Source organism: Lonchura striata, chromosome 4 (assembly GCF_046129695.1).
Source record: "Lonchura striata isolate bLonStr1 chromosome 4, bLonStr1.mat, whole genome shotgun sequence".
Taxonomy (NCBI): Eukaryota; Metazoa; Chordata; class Aves; order Passeriformes; family Estrildidae; genus Lonchura; species Lonchura striata.
In genome coordinates, this window is record NC_134606.1 from 12,659,741 (window position 1) to 12,682,793 (window position 23,053).

At 37.6% G+C, this 23,053-nt stretch overlaps 1 protein-coding gene across 1 annotated transcript in view; it reads left to right on the forward strand.

Moving 5' to 3' along the window:
- Positions 1 to 5,636, forward strand: part of EVC2 (EvC ciliary complex subunit 2) — a 61,151-nt gene extending 55,515 nt beyond the window's left edge. The window contains exons 19-22 of the mRNA XM_021550707.3: positions 155 to 242; positions 2,457 to 2,650; positions 3,557 to 3,658; positions 4,168 to 5,636. Of these exons, the coding sequence (XP_021406382.2) occupies positions 155 to 242; positions 2,457 to 2,650; positions 3,557 to 3,658; positions 4,168 to 4,441 (658 nt within the window). The 3' untranslated portion in view covers positions 4,442 to 5,636. The remainder of the gene's footprint in view (positions 1 to 154; positions 243 to 2,456; positions 2,651 to 3,556; positions 3,659 to 4,167) is intronic.
- The last annotated feature ends 17,417 nt before the right edge of the window (positions 5,637 to 23,053 follow it).

A 23,053-nucleotide genomic window follows, 5' to 3' on the forward strand; every position in this document is an offset into this window, starting at 1 on the left:
GAGAATTTGGCATGTTTTAGAAGTTAAGTTGCTCACAGCAAATTTGCTGACAGACAGATATGCTTCCCGAATGGGTGACCTTCCAATTTTGTTTCTTATAATACAGTCCTTGTACATAGGAAGATTTCAATGTTAATTCTGTCTTTCACTTCAGCTTGAGAGATGAACAATGGAATTGTGTGGTGCTTGAAGATCTCCTGGAAAATATAGAAACAAATTCATTTTTGGCAATTTATAGTCGGGTAAGTATGAAATTGAACAAAGCTTCCAAGTTTAAATTACAACTGTATTTGGATATCAGCTTTTCTTCTTTTTTGGGAACCATTAGATGTATTTAGAGTTACTCTGTGCTAGTAGTTGCTACCAGTTTGCAGCCTATACTGTCAACCACTTCAGCTAATTCTGAGCCACTTTCAGTCTTTTGAATTTTACTGAGTTGTACTTCTATTTGTTCCTTTACAGATCCTTTCAGGATCTGCATTTCATTTATTCTGTTGCATTTCATTCTATGGAGACCTGAAGTGCCTAATTTTCTTGTTAACAGACAGATTCACAGTTGGATGTTCATGTAATGAAAAAAGGGTTTTGTTTAGATTTTAATGAGCATTAAGAATGATTTGCATTGATTATGTTTCAAAATTAAATAATAGCAGGAGTGCTAGTTAAATTTTCTAGTATCATTACTCATACTTGTTTTCAAAACTGGTTTAAAGGTCCTGAGAACATTTAGCCAAAGAGAGCAGAGGAGGTCTCAGAGATCTATCATGTTTATTCTCACTTAATGTTGCATTTTGTAAGTTTCTAGAAGAGCAGTGTTTAAAGACCAGAAGTACAACACAGCACTATAGAAATTAGACTTAGGTGTCTGCATTAAGATTTACGGGCTTACTTGCATTCTTCTCCAAAGAAGAATCAAATAATTTCTTTCACTAAGTAGCCTGAGCAAACATCTCTTTGGTGTTCAACTTTGGTGCTGAGTCAGGATGAAAATCCTTTAAGAGCTGTACAAATTTACTAATCTCTCATCAGTCTTAGGATTTTGTCTTGTTAATTCTGTGTGATCTCAGTGGTTTCCATGTAAAATCTGTACCAACACTGAAGAGGCCAGAAAACTTTGGAAAGTGACTAGTTTTCTTACCTTTTGGAGAGAATTCTCTGCTTGAAGGACAATTATGGGAAAAGGGGGTTGATTGAATTCTTTCATTTGTGTGGCTGTCTAAATTTGGCTTAATACTGCCTTGCTGGTGATGCTTTATTTCTTTCAAAGAAGAAGATTCAGGTAATCCAGGGATGTCCTAGGTGAATTCACGCAATGAAAAGTTGTCAGTCAGAAAAGGAGGCAAACATTTGCTGTGACTTTTTGAAACTACTGTAGACAAAGAACCTGGCTGTCTTCCTGCATGGTGGGACCTTGTGGGGTTTTATGTGACATGGGCTTTGTAGTCATCTCCTCCATCAACACTTACAGGAGGGTCTGCAGAGTGCTGGTAACTCAGCTGTCATAAGTCATCATGTTTGGCATCTTACCTAACTTCAGCTACCTGAGTTACATGCATGGCTTGAATAGACAGCAGCAGCTTTTTTTCTGGCATTCTTTGAGACATTTAACTTGGTTTCATTTGCCTTACTCTTTTCATTCCACATAATTGTAGACTTTTCATATTTGATATACACAAGAAGTCTGCAGTATCTGGGGACACTGTATTTATGACAACAGAACAGAAAATAGCAATGGAATTTTGGTGTTTGGGGTGGGGCAGGAAATGGGACTGGCTGAGTGTCTATGGAACAACTAAATTTGAACTCAGTCTATTTGAACATTATATACCTTATGAATATACTTTACTATTGACCTTTGGGCAAAATATGGGGAGGATGTTTTGAAATAAAAACATACTCCCAAAAGAAAAGCAGGTGTTTTCCTTCACCTCTTAACAAGCTGTTCTCTGAGCTTATCACAGAATCTGGTGTTCAGAGAAGCTGAACAATGAAGTGGTCAACCACGACAATGTGTAAAGTTTTTCAAGGCTATTTTTCCATCCATAGTTTTACAGACCAAGGAATGCCATGTTGCTTCCTTGCTATCTTGAAATTATTTCTTTATAATAGTAGAATCCATAAATTAGTTAAGCCTTAGAATGTAACTGTCTTGTGATTTTTCAAACCAAAGGGCATCAAGTACATACCCTAAGCAAATATGCCAAGATCAACTGGTTATTTAGTATTTACATTGCCAAAATCCCAAATGAAATGGACAACCATGATATTCATGGGCCACTGTGGGTAGAAACAGTGAACATGGAAGTGTGACCACTTGATGCTGAAATTGTCACCACAAATATAATCTTCAGTAATATTTTTTATTTCCATAATGACTATTTAATAACAGTAACAGATTGGCTAACATTTATTTTCAATGCTGAATTTTTCTGTCTTCTACTCATTTAATCCTCTAGGAACTCCGTCTGGCAGGTTATTTAGCTAAACTGACCAGGGTGCCACTGGGGGTCTTGCACCGGGTTCTGAACTTGTTGCTGCCTTCCAGCTCACAAAGTGAGGTTCTTTCTGTCCTCGATTCCATCAGTAAATATTCAGATGGTGGTATTGAAAGTGACAGTAATGCAGATGAGTCTGGCAGCTGTAAGAAAAGGTAGGTGTGATGTTTTCTGGTAGACCACTGCAAGACAAGATTGTTGGTTTATGTGTATATCTGTTTGCTGGACAATGAAATTGATAGCTATAGAAAAAAAATCACAGGTGCACAAGTTGCCTTTTGAACTATTTTTCTGGGGTAAAAATACTTTAAAACTGCTACCTTATTTTGTGGAATATTTTAACTATAATAAATTTATTGATAAAAAGTTAAAATAATTTTATAAGTTCATTAATTAAAGTTATTTCATAAGTGTATAAATCCTGTTCTGATAATTTTCTTTCTGTTGCCTGAATTGGAGTTTGTTAAAATATTTTCTTTCCATCTTTTTTTTTTTTTACCATGTTCATGACACACTGGGTTTTAGTTGTCTGTAACTCTTAAAGATGTAAAAGAGATCCTCCTTCCTAATAGTGAAAGTTGCAACTTTGCAGATGTCTGTCCCTTTGTAGTTAATTACTGAAGTCCCAAGTGGGCACTGAGTTTCCCTTTTCTCACAGAGACTGGTAGACTCTCAGGGCCTTTGTCACTCCCCTTTAGCCCCATTAGCATGGACTGAAATTTGTGCAGTAACACCAACACCGGGATGCTCCTGGACCTGCTCTCCCAACTCCCTGCCATGACCTGGGCAAGAGACGAAAGCAGATGTTGTAGCACTGAGCCCAGTCCTTGGCAGATGTGGGTTCTCAAGGAACAGATAAGAGTCCTTGGTGCCATGCCCTGAGGTGTCATCTTAACTGATTTAAATTATTTGTGGCAAGGCAGCAAAAGTAGTTGAACACTCTTACTGACTGCATTTGTGCTGTCGCTGTCATGGGTTTGGTAGCTAAAGTCAGAGAGGGAAGAAAAATGTGTATATTTGGGGATTTGCTGCTGGGAATTTTTCTTTTCCTGCTCTTTCAGAAAGAGCCAAGAGTTGTGGCAAACACTGGAGAGCAAAATAAGGCAAGAGCTGATAAACAGAAGTTTAGAAATTATCCCTTCTCTAAACAAGAGAAAAGACAGGTAAGAAGAAATATATCCAGATTTTTTTTTGTTTATAGTTTATTTAATGTTTATTTATTTTTGTAAATAGTTTATTTATAGTTTATCTAAGATTCTTCTTACAGCTGTTAGAAATCAGAAAATTAGTTCAAAAGTATGCATTTTCTAACACTGTTCTATCTAATGCTTGTGTTTCCTGCCACATATTTATGCATAATAAGCAGTTTAGTAAATGCGAAAAAAGATTTTTCTGTACATATCCACAAAATTCTCACATTTTCACATATATCTTTTGCTCATCTTCCCTATATTTATTTATTATAAGGTTACCTTTCCTTTTGTGATTTTGTATCTCAGAAAATGATATGTGAATTATTGGGGATTAGAATGAAAATTACAACTCTCTCTGTTGAGATATGATTTTCTTTAGCTTCCAAAGTCACCACTTCTGTGGCAGGGTATGGTATAGGAAGTTGTGCATTTTTTGCCTCAGTTTTCACTTTTCAACTCAATTTTTCTCATTAATGTAGTTTAATAAAGAAGAAGCGACTTGCTGTCTTGGAAAAAGCAGCGTTCATTCATCTGGGATGCTCACCTGTACATCCTTCTGTGGAGCAGCCTGATCCACCTGTTTCTCTGAGCTCTGCAGCTGCTGAAGCCATAGAGCTGTTAGACACAGGGGAGAAGATACTTTTATTCCGTGAGCCAAGTGATCCAGTACTTTCTTTGCATAATTTTCCAAGAAAAAAGAAAAAGAACTTTCTTAATTCTAAAAAGACTGCTTGTGCAAAGATGGACTCATAAGAGCAACTTCCATTCATTTAGGGAAGAGGAAGTTATTTAAAATTCAGTAAAATGATGAGGAAGAATCAAGTGTACGGTTCAAATAACATGTGTTGTTTTAATCTGATTTGTCTGATACTGGAAATAGATGTAATTTTAGAATGGCACAGTCAGTGACGTGCATCTTGCATTTTTAAATTCTTGTCAGTGCTTTGTTGCACTAGGTAAAGTATGGATTTTCTGTGATGCATATTCTGGCAGGCAGGGCACTGTGTTCCTTTACTACATTTTGGTCATTTTTGCACTGATTTTGCCATAGCTGTATTTTCATAATTTATACAGAAAGGTTATTTATTGTATATAGAAGGTACTGAATACTATTCTTTTATTTTATTGTTGTTGTAAGCTGCAGTATAGGAGATGACATGAAGAGATGAAGTAGGTGAACCACATGTCCTCTGATCTCTGATTTTATGTTATTCTAGTTAATTTACTGTTTAACACTGCGTTTCTAATAGGCTTTGCCTGTTACTTCTGCAGTCTGTGTTCTGCAATGACAGCTGGTAGTCCAGATCTTTACCATATACTTGTATACTTAGCCTTACACCCTGGAGTAACTTCAGCATTTCACTGTTTCTAAACTTATTTCAGTTGAACTGTGAGTCTGTCTACAGTTCCAAACTGTTTTTACAACCTGTTGCAGTCTTTTCCTTGGTGAGACAGTGTTATCACATTTGCTCAGAAGAAAAGTGAAAAATGTAAATTGACATGTAATAATACCTTCAGAAGCTCCTTTGATTGCAGTGCTGCCAATTTTCACAAACTTAGATATTTTTGAAGTTCTTATTCGTGAATTTCTCTAAATTGATGAGAATATTATTTTACACTTCAAAAAGAGTTAACTTGACTAGTTGACTCGAAGAATCCTATAAATATGAATCCAAAAAAGAGGAACAGGAAAAAGCTAATTAAAATAACCACATGTATTTGCTAATATTTTCTATTATTCAAGCCTGTTTTGAGGGGGTTGTAACTGTATTTGAATGCTGTGCTCTGAGACCACTGTGATCATATATTTTGTATTTTTTCATTTACAGATTCTGTGCCTTTTTATTAATAGGGTGCCATATTATTTAAAAATTAAAATGTTACAATATTCACGTATGTGCAGTTGGCATTTTTTTCCTCACTTCTCTGACAAGTTTAAATATTCATTCCACAGAAGACAATTAGTATTTCGTATCACTACTGGCATTAGAAAATGTATGCAGTAATTAGAGTGACAGTCCTAATTACTATTTGATTGCATTCTTCAATCTTTTCGTGGGAGTGTTTGCTGTCACAGAAGGAGGAGTCTGGCGGGGTTGTGGGAGTTCAGAGTTGCTTTTTTAGCTGTGTCTGTATTTCATCCCCAAGGCACAAGTGGGTAAAGCATAGGGTCTGTCCTGCCTTGGAAGAGGGCCAGAGCTGTACAGGAGGAGCCTCAGATGCTTCAGAAAGAGGCAAGAATGCAATTGCCCCTAGGCATGAAAGCAATTGGAAAACTTGGACAGCTCATGACTGCAAGGAGCACTTGAAAGCTGAAGTACCTTCTTGAATGGCAATCCCTTCCAGGATGTCTTTGCAAGCCAAGACTCTTCACTGTTACAATATAAGAGGGAAATGACAGTAACTCATCACAGGTATGTCATAGAGGCCAATAGCTCTACTAGGTTACTATAATAAAATGCAACATCTGAATATTGATTACAATATCAGTTTATTATTCTTAATATATAATCTCTGTGTCTAGCAATAGAAAGCTGATTTGTAACTCTCTCACACCTCATCACAAATTTGAAGCAGTTAAGTGACTGTAACTATTCTAGCAGGGAAAGTCACTCCCTGCTGTGAGTCACTGTCGTGTCATGCAATACATATTCAAAGAAACATCCAGATCTTAACATCTCTTGTGCCTTGTGAAAAAAGTACTAACTAGGAAATAGCCCACTTCAGTTACATTCAGCTTTGAGTCACTCAGGACAGAGGGACAGCTGTTGATTGTGCAGTTTTGTGTGTGTGCCATAGGTATTACCATCTTTATTTCATAGCTGAAGTTCCCAAGGAATGTGTGTGCTGGACAAGCCATTCAAATTCATCCCATTTGGATTCACAGTTGTCAGTACAAGAAGTAATGTAAGGCCAACTTCTTCAGTATTTGAAACATTGTCCAAATCAATTGTGTTCCCCTGGAAGTTCATTGCTTCTCCTGTTGTCCTTGACAGTTCCTTGTGTACTCCCATCTCCATTGCACTGTTCTCCTCCCTCAACATGAAGCCATTGGACAAGGAGCCAAAACATACAAAGAACAAGGAAAAGTCACTGTCCTTGGACAATTATTTAATCCATACCGTAAACGACAACTTACTGGCAATGGTAAATTTCATTGAAGAAACTATTCTCCATAAACTGTACCTTTGTTATGATTTTTTCAACACATGCTTCAGTAATGTTAGCTTGCCCAGGGTTCAGGATTTTCAGGAGGCTTAGTTATGCACAGGCTCTTCAGCATTATCAACAACCCACCTTTCTGCTCACCTTACTGTATTTTTGGCTTGGGAGACCTGGATACTGGATTAGCATGGAATACATGTTTGGAATACATGTTCCCTGCTCTGTCAAGTTTTTATTTAAAATATTACATTTTGAAGGTTGGTGGTTTTTTAATAAAAAGGATCCTATATGGTGAAAAATATTTCATAAAAGACATACTAAAAATATCCTGCAGTGACTGAGGTGAAAATGCTTCTGTGAAACAAGTGGGTTGAGATTTCTTATCATAAATTTGTATTTAATTTCTTTAACCTTGTTACTGTGTATTAATTTATTATGAAGTAGAATACACATACTAGGCCTAATGGAGAATAATTTATACCAAAAGTGAATAACTGGATGTTCTGGAAGAGACTATCTGTGTCAAAGTTAATCTGTTGTAAACAAAAGTGAGAATACCTATATGGACCTGGCACTTCACTACAGAAAAATACAAAAAAAGAAATAAAAGGATTGACAATTTGGTGGAAATAATTGTTAAGTTTAATAAGTAACTTTTATCTTCACTGATTACTGTAACTGTTTTGGGTTTAGGTGAATTTTTAAACTGATAATGTCTCTCTAATAAGGTCAGTTTTGCAAAACACTTGTCTGCCTTATTTGAACCTGGGGGACTCATGCTGTTTTCTTTCATTATCTGGTATTTACCCAGCTGCTATTTTAACACCTTCATTTCTTCTGGGGAATGTTAAGTTTTTATGCTGTTACCTTTGTACAACGCAGTGCCAATAATTACACTGCCTTTCCTCAACAGCTCCAGCTTCCCAAGAGACTGACAGTGGGATTTGCAAAGCATCAAATGCCAAGTTCACTCATCTGTTGCCCTGTGCTGTGCTTATGTAGCTGGTGCAGCCTCAGGTGTACCAGCATAAAGCTGATTTTCCTTGCTGAGTTGTAAAGCTGTACTGTCACAGGCTGTTGAGAGCTGTGTGAGTTCCTGTGAATAGCAATACTGTGCAAGTGATGAACATTATCCTCCTAGGTGAGTGCTCCAGGTAGGACCTAGCCTTTTCCACGTTCTGTTTCTCCACTCAAGATCTCTTGTAAAAATGGCTGGCAAAGGCCACCAGCTCAGTCTTCCTACTTGTTTTCTTGTTATTCACAAGGAGCAAGGCAGGGAAGGTCAGTCAGACTCCACCCTTGTGAAAGACTATACATTGGGCTCACTGTTTGCCTTTGTGTTGCAGATAATCTGTGACCTAAATTTAATGTTAATCTCATTAATATGTTTAATGAGAACTGGTAATGTCCACCTCTGTATTTGAGCATCATGCTATTTAAAACCACTAGATACTTTCCTCACCTCAGCTGTCACACTGACCAAAAGCAATTTGTTTTCTCCAAGGTTCAGAGATTCCTCTGGATAGCAGGAGACAGACATTTGCAGGGAACTGAACTTTGAAAAAGTCAACTTTGTTGGAGCATCTTTTTCAATTATGCCAGAGAAGTTATCTCACAAAAGAGGCTGTGTATTTTCAACCACTTTTGTTTGAAAAAAAGATGACCGAATAAGAAAATAAATTAAAACTTGGAAGTGGCACATATCATTTCAAGCCATAACAGCACTCAGAACCTGAGGACAGAACTTGGTAGATTTGAGCACTGCTGATGGAATTTAGTTCTTGATACTGTGTAGTTGAGAATGACAGCTGGTTACAATATGTGAATGGTTTTATAGTTACTCAAGTGAGCAAAGATATCCCTATGCAGTGTTCCAGAAGAAATAAAATATTTCTTTCAGGACTGTAAATTGGAAGGCCATTATAAAATACTTTGAGTGGGTAAATGTGCATTGTCTGTAGTAAATGGGATAAATGTATAATTGTTTGTCCTATTTTTCCAATATACTGTTCTGCTTATGGCTTGACCATCACTACTAATTAAATCTTGTCATATCTGCCAACAGATTTTTATTATTTGCTGTTGACTGCTAGCAATTCATCACTCTAAAATTACCATTTTGATCCTTGCTTTATCCTTTCCTAAACCCCTTTTTTTCTAGGGGAATGAATATGATAGGGATTGTGATGTTCCCTGATGATTCAAACCTACATTAATTCTAGTTTTTTTTTTTTTTTCCTCTTTAGTTGTATGGTTAAATAGTGGTTTAATGAACACTGAGTAGCTTTGTCACCACATGAAATGCTGGTGGCCAAGTAAATTGCTTTTCCACACACAGTTTTCAAAAACAAATGTAGTACGTCTTGTTTAAAAAAGCAAGTTACAGAGTCTATCAGTATGACCTGTGTGGCTTTAAAAAGAGATGTAAGCCTTGGAACGAGTTCTAGAATAATGCAACTATCTTTTCATAGGACAGAAGAGGAAAAGTCACATCTAACCAAATGGATTGTTATGTTAGATTCACAATCTGTTTACTAACTTTCCACCTTATTTATGTAGCAAACCAGCATGCTCTTGAAATGAATGTCGTTTTGAAGGGGCATCGTACTTTTTGTAGAATATATTCCTGGTTGCATAGATAGTGGAAAAAATGGAGTTCCATGGACTGGTTTCAGACAGAGCTGGAATTATGTGGTTTTCACTTGTGTGAGGAGAATGGCTCTGTGCAGCAGCTAGTGAAGTCTGTAGCTTTCTAGAAACTCTGTGTTCCCAGTTGAAGAAGGTAATCCTTGGGGAAGTGTTTGTTTTTGTTTTTTGGTTTTCATTTGTTTTTTTTAATGAGGTCTACGAGACAATATATGAATGTAGGCTTATTTTGCAATCTCTGAACATAGTCCCAGCTGTGTTGGTGCTTAAAAGCTGCTTATAGCATTGGGTTTTATCTTCGGTGTCTGCAGTCATTGTGTGTCCTCTCTGCTCAGAAACACCCAGGACAAAGTGATTCCCTACAGATCAGCACATACCTTGCCCTCCAGAGTTTCTGACTTTTTGACTGGAGATATGGCAGTTTGTCACAGGGATCCAAAAACCTGAGAAAAGCTCTGTGCTTTTTTTGTCAATTCCTTTAATTCAGATTTAGTTTTCTGTCATGAGAGGGTTGAACAAGAAGCCTGTGTGAATCCCAGTGGTGGATGAATAAAGATCTGGGAACTGAGGCCCTGATGCACTTCATTTCATTTGTAAATAGAACAAGTGAAAAATCCTACCAGCAGTGGAATAAGGCAGTTTGCAGCTAGCTGTTGAATATGCAACATGGTCCTTCATGGAAATTCACTCCAAAATAGCAGTGCAGTGGTGGAAGGGGATTTGTGAGGTATCTTCTCCAAAGCAGGCATAGAAAAACTGTGGGGTCAGCAGATTTCCTCTGGGTTTTTGATGCAAAGCAGTAAACTGTAGCACTAATGGTGCATGTGCTGACAAAGATCTTCGGATGCATCTTGTATGTTGCTGTTAAGAGTAAAGTTAATTTCTTATACCAAGCCCAGACTGTAGAAGGAATACAATGAGGTTGTGAAATTACTTTGTTCTGAGAGTAACTGTATTGCTGCTGTTGTGTGTGAGAGGTTTTCTTCCTAACTGAAGTGTATGAAGAGAGCACTTATTTGGAAGTTATATTTGCCAAGGACATGTGATAAGAAAATTATTATATGAAAACCCTATAAATATGGGGGAGAAAAAAAACCCTGCAGAAATGACTGGGCATCTTCCTGGCTTCTCCAATTTTTACACAAGTGAATAGTTGCTTAAATGTGATCCTATTTACATAAATAAGGATGTCAGGGTTTGGTTAATACAACCCCTGCAGACAGTGATTCAGTGTCATATACTTCTAGAGAGTAATTCAGTGTGGCACAAAATCCTGCTAGCATGTTCTGCCTGTCAGAGAATGCTCTGGGCACAGGGTACGTGCTGCAATTTGTTTTGCTATATTTTCACCATCTAAATGTCATGGTGTCTAATTGAAGCTAAATGTGGCTTTCCTCATAAATAAGAGACAGGTGCAGGCACTAGCTTAGGATGCTTTCTCCTTCTCTTGGACCTTTTTGCTGTGTATAGCTTCTGCAAGGCAGAGGTGCATTTTCATTGTGCATCTCAGAACCTCTTTGCAGAAAAATACTAAGTTCCAGACATCATGGTTAGAAGAGAGAACAACTATGTTTTATTAGACTAACAAATATATTTGGGCAAATCAGAGGAGCTTTCCTGCTATTAAGTTGTTTTTCAAACAAAACCAGAACTTTTCAGCTCTTGGCAGTTGCTGTGGGAACAATTTCAAATAAATATGGTATTAGAACTGGTCAATGTTTATAACAAAGGAATGTTTTTCATTTAAAAACAAAACTTGTTTAGCACACATAAAAAAAATGAAATAAAAACATTTAGGCTTGTTTGTTTCCACTTTCCTTTTCCCTCTTTTACTCAGTTCTTTTAAATAATTGAAAATCTTTTTCCATTTTCTCTGATTTTATTTAAAGAGGCAAAACCTATTAAAAAATGCTTGGATGAAAGAGTTGTTAATTTTAAAACAGTTCTTCATGGCTAAATCCACAAACATGTGACCTTGTATTAATACTAATAATAGGATATGTATTTAGGGGTCCAACATCCAAAATATGATCTTCATCGAGTTCTTCTCTAAAGACACCTACATTTCAGAAGCCTTGAACTGTTATTTTCCACAGTTACCTAAATGTTAATGAGTAGGTGTGTGCCAGTGGTCCCAAAGTAGTCCAGTCTCAGTGGAACTACATACCCTAGTGTCTGATTGATCCTGAAACATGTTTTTCAGCTTAAAATTGGGTGAGGCTGGCTCCGTGGAGGCTTTCCAGCCATGTGCTGCTACCAGAGCAGCATTTGGTGTGTGATCACTTGAGGGGCTGGGCTGGCCAGGGGGTGGCTGACTGGCTGACACAGAGCACATTTGCTTGAGAAATCATAGATGTACATGTACTTTCTTAGTTAAGAGTTGGGCTTTTTCTTTCTAATGTCTTCCTAATGAGTCATCAGGGCTTTACAAGGTGAGTGTTTTTAAACAAGCTGTTTCAATGTTTCATCCTCCACTAACAGTCAGATATATAAAACAGTCCTCAAAATCATGTGAAGATGCAACTTGATAGCCCTCTCCTGCCTGTATGAATGGAGGCACTCACTGTAAGCTTGAAAGCAGAGGTATTCCTCCTCACCAGACTAAGTTATGTTATTGCCAGAGAGGTAGCCTTTACACTGTCTAAATCCTCCAGAAGCCTTAGTGTAGTTGCCTTAAGTCTGAAAACCCAGTAATTCAAGTGCCTTAATTTCAATAGGTGAAGAAAATGAGGCAGCACAGTCATCTGGGTGTTGCATTGGATTGTTCTGGACCCTTGGAGCAGTCATTCTGAAGGGAAGCTGAGTAACCCCTGTGCTCTTTGCCTGCTGACATTAAGCAACACTTTAGCCTATCACTTTATAACCATCATTACAAGATTTTTGAGTGAATGAAAGATTTCTGGCAAACAGTTGAGTTTTGCCATTGTTACACTGAGAAATATATATTTTATGAAAGCATTTAACTTATTGCTGCCAGTTTTCATGCCCAACAGTTCTTTCTCCTTTTCCAGGTTCTGTGAGTGAGGATTGGGGTTGAGCCCTGGGGCAGTCAGGTACAGACATTTTAGAGGAGTCTGAAGGATATTATGAGACTAATATGCTCAGGATGCTTGCTGCCACGCTCAGCTGTAGCTCACCATGCTGTGAAAGAATTTTGGTTTTATTGCTAGAGATTGTGTTCATCAAAATGAATACCAACAACTCTATAGACTCATGATAGTTAGGATCTACAGAGCCTGCAAGGCTATCTTGAAGATAAATTTGCCTGGGAGTGAGTGCATGGCTCTGTTGCTGAACAGACACAGAAATCTGCTCTCTCTGCTTGACGATGATGCCATGTGTGCAGGCACTGCTGCTGCTGTGAGCTGAAATGCAAATAGTAACTTGTGCATTACAGAAATTAAGTGTTGATCATAGCTTTTCCCAGCAGGAAATTTTATGGTTTTTTTTTCCTTAGTTCTTCCTGATGCTTGAATTAAAAAACCAGCAAGCTAAGAATGTGGATGTGCTTGGTGAAACACTGATGTTATATTACACATCTGTGAAAGTTTCACTTGGAGTCAGATCTTGAGCACAGATCCACCAATGTTAATAGATGTCTCCTAACTGGTACCCTTGAAGCTCTTTTGTTGAATCATACATTTCTGCTACATTATTGTTTTTTTAAAAATTTCTCTTTCTACTTTAGCCTAAACATATAAATACAAGAAATAAATACATCTGTGCATACTTTCTGCATTTTAGCTGGAAACAAATCCTTAAATTTGAAATCCATGTCTGCTCTATTCACCCTTGCATACCCTCCCAGTGACTAGGGAATTTTTATTCCATTTGATTCCCACCACAGCTAAAAGGCATAATTCTAACTACTTTGTGTTCAGCCTGTCTGGTCACACTGAGCAGCCTTGCAGGGCATACAGAATTGCAGGTGGAATGACAACTACCAGATGACAACCACCAGCCTAGTGCTGCACATTGTGGGCAAATATATCAAAGCATAAAACAATTGTTTGTGTTTTATCAATATGAACTTCTCAGTATTTCCATTCCTGCAGCATTTGTTTTGACTAAAAATTGTAAGGTGCTATCATTTCCCAGAGGGTGAAATGAAGCACAGAAGAATTAGATTTAAGGAAAAATAGAGTGGTCTTTCCAGCAGATACTACCACGTGGCATTTATCCCATGAACATTGGTTAGGAGTAGATGATGCCATTGCTTCCCAGTGAGGGGTAAAGAACAGCTGATGCTATTTTACAAGTTTCCTAAACCCAAAGGAGTGGGAGAACAATTGAGGGGAAAAAGCAGCAATATGTATTTCTTGAGCTTGCAACAATTTGAATGAGGGACTGAGTCTTCAGATAATGCAGAGTTGTCATTAAAAGGAATGCATTTATTACTGAGGCTTTCAGTTATTTCTTGAGAATAATTTTCATTTCAAAATTTATTTTCAATTCTAGTGTGAAAGTAATCACTTAAAAAAGAATATGATTGTGAAGTATTTAGTGTGGAGTTAAGGGCTATCCTGCCAATTCTACCACTACTGTTTCAGTGAAATGTGTGTGGAGAAAGAGATAGGGATGAGATGCCAGTATCTTTTCAGTGAATAGAAACCTGTTCCTGTTGCCATGAGGTTAATGGAATATAATGTCAGATCTAAAATTCAGGAGCATGGATAAATTCATCAGGAAGGGTTTCAGTCAGCATGCAGAGAGTATAACAGCTTGAAAAATATGTGTGTGGATACAGCCCTCCTGAAGCTCTGTTTCATACAGCAGCTTCTGAATACCAATGAATGTCCTGGCCTGGCAGAAGTGAGTAGGGGATGGGTTCAGAGTTACTGCTTACATAGATTTGGATTAGTCACTTCATGTTTTCTCTGAACATAACTGTTGGTTGTAGTTCATAGTGGGAAAATAGCTGTTCTGGTTGCCTTTTCTTGAATCAAATTTTGATTAGTTTCCAGAATGATCACAAAAGTAGCATTTGCTATCTTCAAGTGTTTTTATTAAAAACAGGTCTGCTTACAATCCTGGGGCTGTTGCTCAGGGCTGTATTCATTGTCCTGTGCTCCGTGAAAGGCTCACTGACTTGGCAATGGGGAAAAGCAACCTCTATCTCTAAAACCTACCTTTTACAGCTTTCTCAAAACCCTCTAATTTTAAGGGTTCCCACACTTTAGCATTTGCATTGCATTTCACTGCTGGGCTGTGCATATCACCAAAGTGAGACAAAAGGTGTTTCTGGGAAGAGAAGCCTTAAAGAGGCTTAAAACCCAAGCTGGCCAAAATGTGAGTCATTTTTCTATAAATGTTTCTGCAAGCAGTACAAACTTCTGAACTTGTCAGTAAAAAAACCAAAAAGCTACTGCTCCAGCTATGATCAAAAGTTACCTGGAAGACAACCTGGAAAAAAAAAAAATCAAGCTTTGATTCAGGATCAACTGACAGAAAAATTGAAAAAGCATATTGTTCCCTGTTCCCTGTCTCAGTTCCTTCCCTTGGTCCATAATCTTTCAGGTGGTGTGAAGAAGAGAGGTGGATTGACAAGGGGAACTCCATCTCTGGGGCAAATTTGGTGATCACCACTGTGCTACATCCCCAAACCATCATTTTTGCTCCTCTGTGGTGACTGAAACAGGCAGGGTGTGTTTGAGGTTGTATGTGCCATCATCTGCACCCTGGCCCAGCCCTGGAACTCTGCTTACCTGGATCATCCCTTTCATGCCCTGTTCCCTGCTTGCAGATTTCTTTTGGGAAAAAGGGTAGGAAAAAAAGAGAAGAGGATGGAAAGGGAAAGAAAGAAAAGAAAGAAAGAAAGAAAGAGAAAGAAAGAGAGAAAGAAAAGAAAAGAAAAAAGAAAAGAAAAGAAAAAAGAAAAGAAAAGAAAAAAGAAAAGAAAAAAGAAAAGAAAAAAGAAAAGAAAAAAAGAAAAGAAAAAAGAAAAAAGAAAAGAAAAGAAAAGAAAAGAAAAGAAAAGAAAAGAAAAGAAAAGAAAAGAAAAGAAAAGAAAAGAAAAGAAAAGAAAAGAAAAGAAAAGAAAAGAAAAGAAAAGAAAAGAAGAAAAGGATAACAAAGAAAAGAGGAATAAAGTGAGGAAAATAAAAATAAATTAAAAAAAGGCCTGGTATCTTTGTACAGCTAGAGAGGTAGCAAAAGCTGGTCTGCCTGCAGAGCTCCCCTAGTCTGAGATTTATCAGGTCTGGACAAGAACTGAGCTTCTCTGTTAGCTTTTTGTCTGCTCCCATTTTGTCCTTTGGGAAGCAAAAAAAACCAGCCTCAGAGAGCAGTGACAATTCCAATTCCTCTCTTTTTGCAGAAGAGACAGCTAAATGCTTTAATGCACTTAAAAAGAGTGACAAATAAATGTGTTTTTTATTCAATAGAGTTCCTCTGTACAGGTAAAAGGAAAGTGGTAAATGGCATTGTTAAATTTAATTTCACTTTGGCTTTCACTTTTCAAATGCTTTAAGAGTTTTCTTTTCCTCCTTTATATCTTTAAGACAGGGTTAAAAAAATTTACTGGAGGCTGTTGCTATGGTGCTCATATCAAGGTTATCTGCATTCATTTCTCTGAACCTTGGTTAGTACTTGTACATGTTTGCATCTTTATCTGTCTGGATCTATTTGCTCTATCCAAATTAACACAGTGCACCCCAGCTGGTAGAGAATGTGTGCTTGGTTTTGCCTTGAGAAGATGCAGAATAAATGCAATGTGAAAGAAAGGTCTGCATGCCTTTTTATAACACTTCTCAAGTTTTTTGTAAACTCAGAATATGCATGTGCAGAACAACAGGAGGGATGCTGTACTTGGCAATGTTTGCAAATCAGGGGACAAATTAGGTTATTTTAATAATTTATTAATTTTAATAGCATTTTGAAACATTACAACTGAAGTCATAGTGTAAGATGGATATGTTTCCACACACAACATCAGGCCAGGGCTCAAATTAGCATTAATGAGCTGCAGTGGAATTAAAAGGTGCTATTGTTTTCTGCAGCATGTGTTGAGCTACACCAATATGTGAGTGGATACCACCAACTGCAAGAGCTTGTGTTTCTGATAGCTGTGCATCTTTTTATTTGTAGTTCTCTACTATTCCTCCATTTGTGAGCTGATGGCAGTGTTGTTTATTTAGTTAGTACCATCAGTGGATTTAACTGGTATATTTGTTATCCTCTTTCCTGAGGTAAATCTGATACCTGGAAAAATACAGCTCAAGAGGGGTTGTGTGATATGTGCATTTGTTCTGATGTGACCTGGCAGCATTTTTGTCTGTGACATGGATATTTTCATCACTGGCTAATCATACCTGTTCTAAAATACAGGCTGTTTCCTATTGATTACTTTAAAAAATGTGTCCTTATTTCAGTGGAGAGGATGGCTTCATAAATGGGGGCTTCTGTATTAGAGGAGAAAGAGCAGAACATCAGACAATGGGAATGAAGGTCTCTTGGCCTTGGTGGTGGAGCCTAAAGTTATCACCATGAATGCTGTCCTTTGTGCCAGGGGGTTTAGGTCTTGGCAACAAGAAAGTGTGTGTGTCTGTGTGTCCTTGGAAGTTTATTCTGAAATGCCTCAAGAAAGGCTTTAGGTGGTCCATCCGAAAGTCTTTTGAAGTCAGTGTTTGGTCCCCAGTGTTGGTGCTAAGGCACTAAGAAAGGGTTCAGCAGCTCACACCCTTTCCCAGTTTGCAGGTAGTTTAAGTCTCTGACAATGTGATGTGTTTTCTGTGTTTTCTGTGAGTTTCTCTTTCATCTGTTTCTCCACCCTTGTAGCCATGTAATGTTGGGACTTACAGCACCCTTTGGCAATGAGATCCACAGATTTCCTAGGTAGAGAAAAATTTGTTTGATTTATATAAACAGTGGTTTGCATAGGATATATGTAAATGTGCTCCATTGCTTCAAAATGAGTTTTTTTCTGCAGTCTGTCCGTCTTTGTCTTCTACTGTGGCCAGAGGTGTTCTCTTGGAGCCACATTCCTCCTCAGCACACGTGAGTGCCAGAGGAAAGGTGTGAGTATGAGTGGGAGCACCGTGTGACATCACTCAGGGTTTACACATTTACTCATGCCTGTTTGCTGTCTAAGCTGTCTGGGTTTACTGTACTTACTCTGCAACTGTTGTACAGTTGAAGAGAAAAGTAAAAATTCCCTATTTTTAGAGTAAATAATATGAAAATGTCTCTTTCAGAAACACCTCCTCACGGTTTGGTGACTGACAGTACAAGCTTTATCTCGCTACAGTTTGTTTTTGTACAGTGCTTATCACCACAGTGTCTAAACCTCTCACAATGCATCATCACAACTGCTTTCCAGAGAAGGGTCACTCTTCTTTATGGAGGGAGACCTGAGGCATTCGAGGTGTGCTTTAGCTCCTGAGAAAGATGATGACAAACCTGTTTGCTAAAGGTCAAACCAGGAGTCTGTGGCAGGGCCAAGAACAGAATAACAGCTCAGTGCTTTCACCTCTGGACCATTTTTCTCCCTCTTTTTCAATAGCTTTGCAGTTTTTTGGAGTGTTCTCACTTGCCAGAACTTACTCATACACCTACATCTCTAAAATGATGTATTATTAAAATATTTTGTCACGTGGTATGTATGTTCTACTTAATATTTGCTATCAGTTAGAAAGTGCAGTTTCCAAAATAAGAGATCAGTGGGTGAAGGAGCAGTGATTCATTTTCTGTGGGAATATAAAGCATTGGTAATATCAGACTGTTATTTTCTTTTCTTAAAGTAGATCAGTTAGGGTAAGCTGCTGTATTTTGCTCTGCTTATGTATCCTAAGTTTGTTACAGGCTTTCTCCGTTGATTAATAATTCTCTAATAAATTGTTCCTGTGACAACAACTGGTGTAAAATTGAGGTTTATATGTGACCAAGAAATGTCTTAGAATAGTTGTCCTCTTGTTCTTATTTTTGCTTTTATTTTGGATGGGGCTTTTAGCAACCTCTTGATCTAGTTAAAGATGTCCTTGTTTATTGCAGGGGTCTCAGGCAGATGAATTTAAAAGGTCCCTTCCAACACTAACTATTCCATGGTTCTATGATTTTGGTTTTGCAGAGAAAGATATGTTTTCACAGCTCTTATTGTGGCTTATTTTCTTTGCAGGGTAATAAATTTATTTTTTCTGGGATACTGAATGAGATGTCATTTTTAAAGTGTCATGAACTTCCCCTGAAATATCCCAAAATATTACTGTGAATTTACTTATTTCATCCTTTTTTTTCTTCTTGATTCAACTGAATAATCCATTACTGAATTTATATTCAGTGATAAAAATTTTAGTAGCATAGACATATTCCTGGATTCCTTTTAAAATCTGGATGCAGTTTCAGAGAGGCACAAACAATGAGGAATATGAGCAAGAATGATGGATTGCTGGGTGAATTTTGCTGAAACAGTCATATGAAATACTCAGAACTTGCTAGGAATAATTGCAATCCTGGACAGAGAGATCATAACTCTCAGCAGAACAGCTATTGCTGTTAAATGGCACTGTGGGTTTAGATGACACAGCCCATGTATTTTCAAATGGCTGCAAGAGTAGGACAGAACTAATTTAACCCAAACTACATTTATGGCAGTTTGTTGTGCTAAAATGTAGGCAGAGTGAATCCTGAACAAAAATAGTCCTAATGAACCAAAATCAGTGTTTTCCAAGAATTATTGCCTTCTGAAATGTGATGGACAGCAGACATTGCCTGAAATGTTATAGTGAAACAAAGACCCTGATTCCTGATTTCCTAATGACATTGGGAGGTTTTGCATTTGTTCAGAGAATTTGGGTTCTGGTCTTTGTGCAGCACAGTTTGAAGGGCCTGGCACAGATGAGTGTTCTAACTGCTGCCCCTGTTCCTGGAGAGATGCTGGCCCCTGTGTTTGTGTAACTCAGCCACAGCAACTGCCAACAACTGAAACAAAATGTTTTTCAGTCTTTCTTGGTCTCACAGTAAATTAGCTCTGGGTTCTTTGGCTATTAAATCATGCAAGCCACTACAGATATTTACTGTTCAACTGGAAATTGTTCACTAATCAATCAATTGCATAAAAAACTCAGAGCAAATAAATTATTCAGCTGAAACTATTACAAAATCTATTACAGCAGGAAACTAATTTCAGTTCTTCAATTAATTTAATTAGGTGACTAATTCAATTTGTTTAGGCTTATTTTAAAACCCTGATCTGAGGACTGAATCTCCAGGTCCATATATTTTCTTTCTGTCATTCTCTACTTCTTTCAGGTCCCAGATTCCAAACTTGTCTAAGTGGTAATTTCATTTAGCTTTGACACAGGCTACTCAGTGTAAGTCTTGCATCTCTCATTTTTCTGTTTATCCCTTAAGACTTAAGGGCTGAACAATCAAGATTTTTTTCTGATTTGCTCTGTAATGAAAAGTTATTTTTTTCCTTTCTTTTGTTCCGAGGTCCCCATAAAATATGGGGAAATGGCTGAAACCAAGTGTAATTTAACAGCAATTGGAGGATCAAAAAGGAGCAGTGAGAAACTTTGAGATGAATGTGCCCCTGAAGAAAAATGGTGGCATCCTCAATTTTCCCCTCTTAGCACTAAATATGTTGATAACAAGAACTCTGTTCTCTGTCAGGGCAGCTTAGGCTGAGGCTGCATTCACCTAAGCAAGGTTATATGATACAGAACAGAATACAAAATCAAGTTTTTGATATCTCTAACCTTCCTTTTATTACTTTCTAATGGGAGGGGTATTTTGCAGTTGAATAAATGAATGTGCATCTTAAATACTCGAAGGACTATTTAGCTGCTCTCATGCACACTCTGTAAATTGTTTAGCTGATGACTCGGTGCAATACCAGACCTTTTCCCTGTGTTTCTTGTAGGGTTTTGTGTAACACAGCCCCTGAAATTGTATCACAATACCAGCTATTACTGTCACCAGCTGGCTGAGATGGAGCCTGAAATGAAATACAGTGAGCCTGAAGTGAAATACAGAAAATGAGACTATTTTTTCAGAAGTATTGGTGCTTGTGGAACCTGTGGACCATTGTTAAGCAACAGTTAAACCTCAGCACACTAAATATGTAAAATGATTTTAAAAGAGTTGGAATTTTGTAACTATTGAGATTATACAACGAAATTAGTTAGAAAAATTTCTAACCATAGTTTACATCCTATGGGATATTCTTCTACTTCAATAACTTCCTGGCTTTAATTTTGAAAAACTCTGAAAAAAAAAAAAAAAAAAAAGGCTAACATTGCCTAAGTTTGATTTTTCTTATTTCCAAAAGACAGAACCCACTTTTTTTTTCTCAACTAAAAAGAATAAAGAATTATGAAAGTTGTTTTTTTAAGTATAAATTAACTTTTTTCCTGAGAAATGTTGATTTCTGAATCTGCCAGTATTCTTCTATAAATTTTCTGAGCAATAATGTACTTGGAATTTTCACTAAAATGCAGAGATTTAATTCGGAAACATTATATCTGCCATAGTCTGCTGCACATTTTGTAGCTGGTTTTCACCCCCACTTTTTCATTTCTATTTATAGTGAAGAAAACCTGTGAATTGTATTGCTAGGAAATAAAATATTAATACAGAATTAATTTCAATGAATCCTAAGGATGATTATTATTAGAATATGGCACATTTATTTAAATTTCAAGAACAATTTTGATAACTAGACATCTGCTATTCCAAGAAGTCTTTAGAGAAGATGGGATAAAAAAATATTATGACACTCTCTGATAGAATCCAATCCCAGAAGAAACTAGCCCAGTGATGACACTGACTCTTGGTTCTGCTTGTGTTTCATGCTCAATATAACCTGACTCATCTGAATTTTTGCCATCTACCACATAACTCTTATGGAACATAAACAAAATGTCTTATCTAGATAAGATTCCTGTAGGAGACATGCTATAGTTCATAAAATTAAAAAGTCTCTCTCTCATAGAAATGGGCAATTTCAAATAGCATGCAGCTGGATTTCACAAGTGGTGTTTGAACTGGATTTTCACAGAGTGAAATGGAGATGCTGCTGTAGTCTCTCTGTGTAGGTGACCTGTTTCTCACTGACTACCAGTAGCTGGACCTGAAGCAGCAAAGGACTTTGTACTCCTAAAACTGAGTTCTAAAGGGCTCTGGCTCCTTGTGTGTCTGATCCCCCGGTGAGCCTCCTGTCCTTACCCACTCCCAGTCTCCCCCAGGCACTGCAGATCACTCTCTCCTAGGGAATCCCATAACCATCCCAGGGCTCTCAGACTTCAGGGAGGAGGTTACTAGGACAGAACACAGTTTCTAGGGAGAGTGAAATCCTGGTTCCATGGGAATCAGTGGTAAAACTTTAATGGATTTCAAAAGGATTACAATTTTCTCTACAGCTTTATGTTACCTACGTTCGATGTGACTACAAAAAGATCTTCAATGACAGCTGAATTTTAATTCCATTTAAAGGGAGCAGTTCCAGTAGGATGTATTAAGGTCCTGTTGACCCTAATAAGCTAGGAGAAAAAGTCAACAACAATACATCTGTGTTGTTTGGAAGGAAGACACATACCAAAAATAGTAACATGAAATGGGTAGGATTTTAAAAGGAAGAATCAAAAATAGTAAACACAATGTCTTGACATTAACAGAACAGGGGAATAAAATATTTTTTTGTCATTGCTTTCAGCTTCCATTTATGCACTTTACAAGAAAGCCAAAGACTAGAAATACTATCTCATCTAGGCAAGTCTGAAAGTCATTAGAGTACGTGGAAGGACTTGAGAGTTGTGTCCTAAAAACCTACACATTTGAGAGTTCAATACTCCATCTGTTCCCTTTGCTGACATTAGCAAGCATGTGTGATTCTGACAAAACATTCTATGCTATCTTAAATGATGACCCCAGGAAAGTATTAAAAATAGAAACTACTTCTCAATCATTAACCTTTTCCAAGGAGCTTAAGAATTCCTTTGTAGCTGAATTTCCAAGTGTAACTGAACACAGGACAAGAATGAATTCTTGGAAACTTGGGAAAGCAAAGAAATTAATTATTGAGTGTGCAGGTAAGAAAGTATTATTAATATTGACTTACAGTGACAGCATAATGTCAGAATAAATAATATAACATATAATGTCAGAATAAAACATTAGTGGTCATATCAAGATGTCTGGGTTGGCAGTCATTCCCTCCTTTTCCCTGCTGTGTAGGGAAGCAGGGGCTGGGGGATGACCTTCCCCCACCCAAGCAGCATGTGTGCTGGTGGGGACCAGCACCAGCCCCCCTGGCAGAGCAGGAGCTTGGAAACCCTGGATCTCTCCTGGGCTGTGCTTCCCTTGCCCTCCTGGTCTGCAGTCCCTACATGGGTTTTTTTGTTTTTTATGAAGTGTCAGCTGATTTTTTTATTTCAAGCCATACCCTGAAGAGAAGATCTTACTTTTGTTAAGTATCATTCACTTGGTAAGTTTGACATATCCCTGAAGTTCAGGCACACACATTTTCTGCTTACCAGGCACACACCAAGCATCTCCAACAGATGAAATGGGAGCACACCCCACATTTCATTGTGTGTAAAAGGAATAGATTATTTCTGA